Genomic DNA, 2467 nt, shown 5'->3' on the forward strand with positions numbered 1-2467 from the left:
TTCCTGCCTCTACTTTTTCCTTTTTTACAGTCTATTTCACAAAAGCCAGATACATGTAAAGCACAAGTTAGATTCTATGCCTCCTCTGCTTAAAACGTCCTAATGGCATCCCATTAAAATTGGAACAAAACACAAATGCCTTATCACAGACTGCAAAGGTTTGCCTTTCTCCTCAACCTCCCTTGCCTGTTGTTTGATCTCTCCCTCCCATCAGCAACAACTCCAAACTCCACTATCCTCCACCTCTAACTACATTCACATTATGTCGTCCTTATACTTCTGTTCATTCTTCCTGAAATTCATCTCTTAGATCTCTGATTGCCTCTTTTTGATAATTTATGTCCCTATTCAAATGTCACTTCCTTAAGGTAGCCTCTCCTAAACACTCTAAAGTAAAATAGACCACCCCTCTTCCACGTCCTTTTGTATCCCTTAATCCATTTTCATTTTCTTCATAGAATTTACTACTGTCTGATATTATATTAGTTACATATTCATGTCTGTGTTCCTTTTTATTTATTACTGTATCCTTATTATCTTCAGATATGTCTGGCACATAGTTGCTATGCAATAAATACTTGTTCAATGAAAGAATGACTGTTTTCCATTTTGAACTATTTTTGACAACATGACTTTAGTATCATTCCACCTGACCTACATACACTTCCATGGTCCTTTTCTAGTCTGAAGGCGTCAGCAAAATTAGTCTTATTCTACTTCCTCTTATTCATCTCTTCTTTGATTTTTGTCTCAACTCTAGCAGTTATAACTGTGGTTATACTGTGTCTAACTTCTAAAAATAAATTAAAATAACCTCAGTTATCTTTGATGGAAATTTTTTCTTTCCAGAAAACACTATGAAATAAAAAGAAAATTAAGATACTTTCCATGTTTTTTTTTCCTTGCTGTAAATCTTCTGCTTCTTAAGTAATCTCAACATCAAAATGCTTCTCTTATGAAAGGTAAAATCTAGAAAGGGTATTAATGTTAAACCATCTTTCTGAGTTTACAAAGGTGATGACAGAAATATAATGTGCTTTGTTTTTCTTTCAGATCTCCAACTAAAGACATGGATTCAGAAGAGAAGGAAATTGTGGTTTGGGTTTGCCAAGAAGAGAAGATTGTCTGTGGGTTAACTAAACGCACCACCTCTGCCGATGTCATCCAGGCTTTGCTTGAGGAACACGAGACTACATTTGGAGAGAAACGATTTCTTCTGGGGAAGCCCAATGATTACTGTATCATAGAGAAGTGGAGAGGCTCAGAACGGGCTCTTCCCCCGCTAACTAGAATCCTGAAGCTTTGGAAAGCATGGGGAGATGAGCAGCCCAATATGCAGTTTGTTTTGCTTAAAGCAGATGCTTTTCTTCCAGTTCCTTTGTGGCGAACAGCTGAAACCAAATTAGTGCAACACACAGAAAAACTGTGGGAGCTCAGCCCAGCAAATTACATGAAGACATTGCCACCAGATAAACAAAAAAGAATAGTGAGAAAAACTTTCCGAAAACTGGCTAAAATTAAGCAGGACACAGTTTCCCATGATCGAGATAATATGGAGACATTAGTTCATCTGATCATTTCCCAGGACCATACTATTCATCAGCAGGTCAAGAGGATGAAAGAGCTGGATATGGAAATCGAAAAGTGTGAAGCTAAGTTCCACCTTGATCGGGTAGAAAATGATGGAGAAAATTATGTTCAGGATGCATATTTAAGGCCCAGTTTCAGTGAAGTTGAGCAAAAGCTAGACATGCAGTATGAGGAAAGCCAGATTCTGGAGGACCTGAGCGAAAATGACGGAATTGTACAGTTGGAAGAACGACTGAAATATTACCGAATGCTCATTGATAAGCTCTCTGCTGAAATAGAAAAAGAGGTAAAAAGTGTCTGCATTGAAATAAATGAAGATGCAGAAGGGGCAGCTGCCAGTGAACTGGAAAGCTGTAATTTAGAAAGTGTTAAGTGTGATTTGGAGGAAAGCATGAAAGCTGGTTTGAAAATCCACTCTCATTTGAGTGGCATCCAGAAAGAGATTAAGTACAGTGACTCATTGCTTCAGATGAAAGCTAAAGAATATGAACTCCTGGCGAAGGAGTTCAACTCACTTCACGTTAGCAACAAAGATGGATCCCAGTCAAAGGAAAACAGAGGGAAGGAATCCCAGGTTCCCAACAGCAGGGGGGAGGTTCCTCCCTTTGCTCAAAGAGAATTTAACATGTATACAAACGACACAGACTCGGACACTGGTATCAGCTCCAACCACAGTCAGGACTCGGAAACAGCTGTAGGAGATACGGTGCTGTTGTCAACATAATATGAATGGCTTCCTTCTGACCTGCTTTAATGTTGTCCATGTTTTTTTAATGTAATAGGAAACTTTATTTTAAATGTGACTTTCTGAAAAAATGTAAATCATGTTACAGTATTCAGTAGTTAATAATAACTAGAGAAATTTGTTCGTTTTTGA

General features: G+C 38.0%; 1 protein-coding gene across 2 annotated transcripts in view; it reads left to right on the forward strand.

Moving 5' to 3' along the window:
* Positions 1-2467, forward strand: part of RASSF9 (Ras association (RalGDS/AF-6) domain family (N-terminal) member 9) — a 48132-nt gene extending 45665 nt beyond the window's left edge. Inside the window, exon 2 of one of the 2 annotated variants that reach the window (XM_012651711.1) lies at positions 1054-2467. In XM_012651711.1, the coding sequence (XP_012507165.1) occupies positions 1054-2314 (1261 nt within the window). In that variant the 3' untranslated portion in view covers positions 2315-2467. The remainder of the gene's footprint in view (positions 1-1053) is intronic. The other variant, XM_012651712.1, reaches the window with a different exon arrangement.

Source organism: Propithecus coquereli, unplaced genomic scaffold, assembly GCF_000956105.1.
Source record: "Propithecus coquereli isolate 6110/MARCELLA unplaced genomic scaffold, Pcoq_1.0 Scaffold363, whole genome shotgun sequence".
Taxonomy (NCBI): domain Eukaryota; kingdom Metazoa; phylum Chordata; class Mammalia; order Primates; family Indriidae; genus Propithecus; species Propithecus coquereli.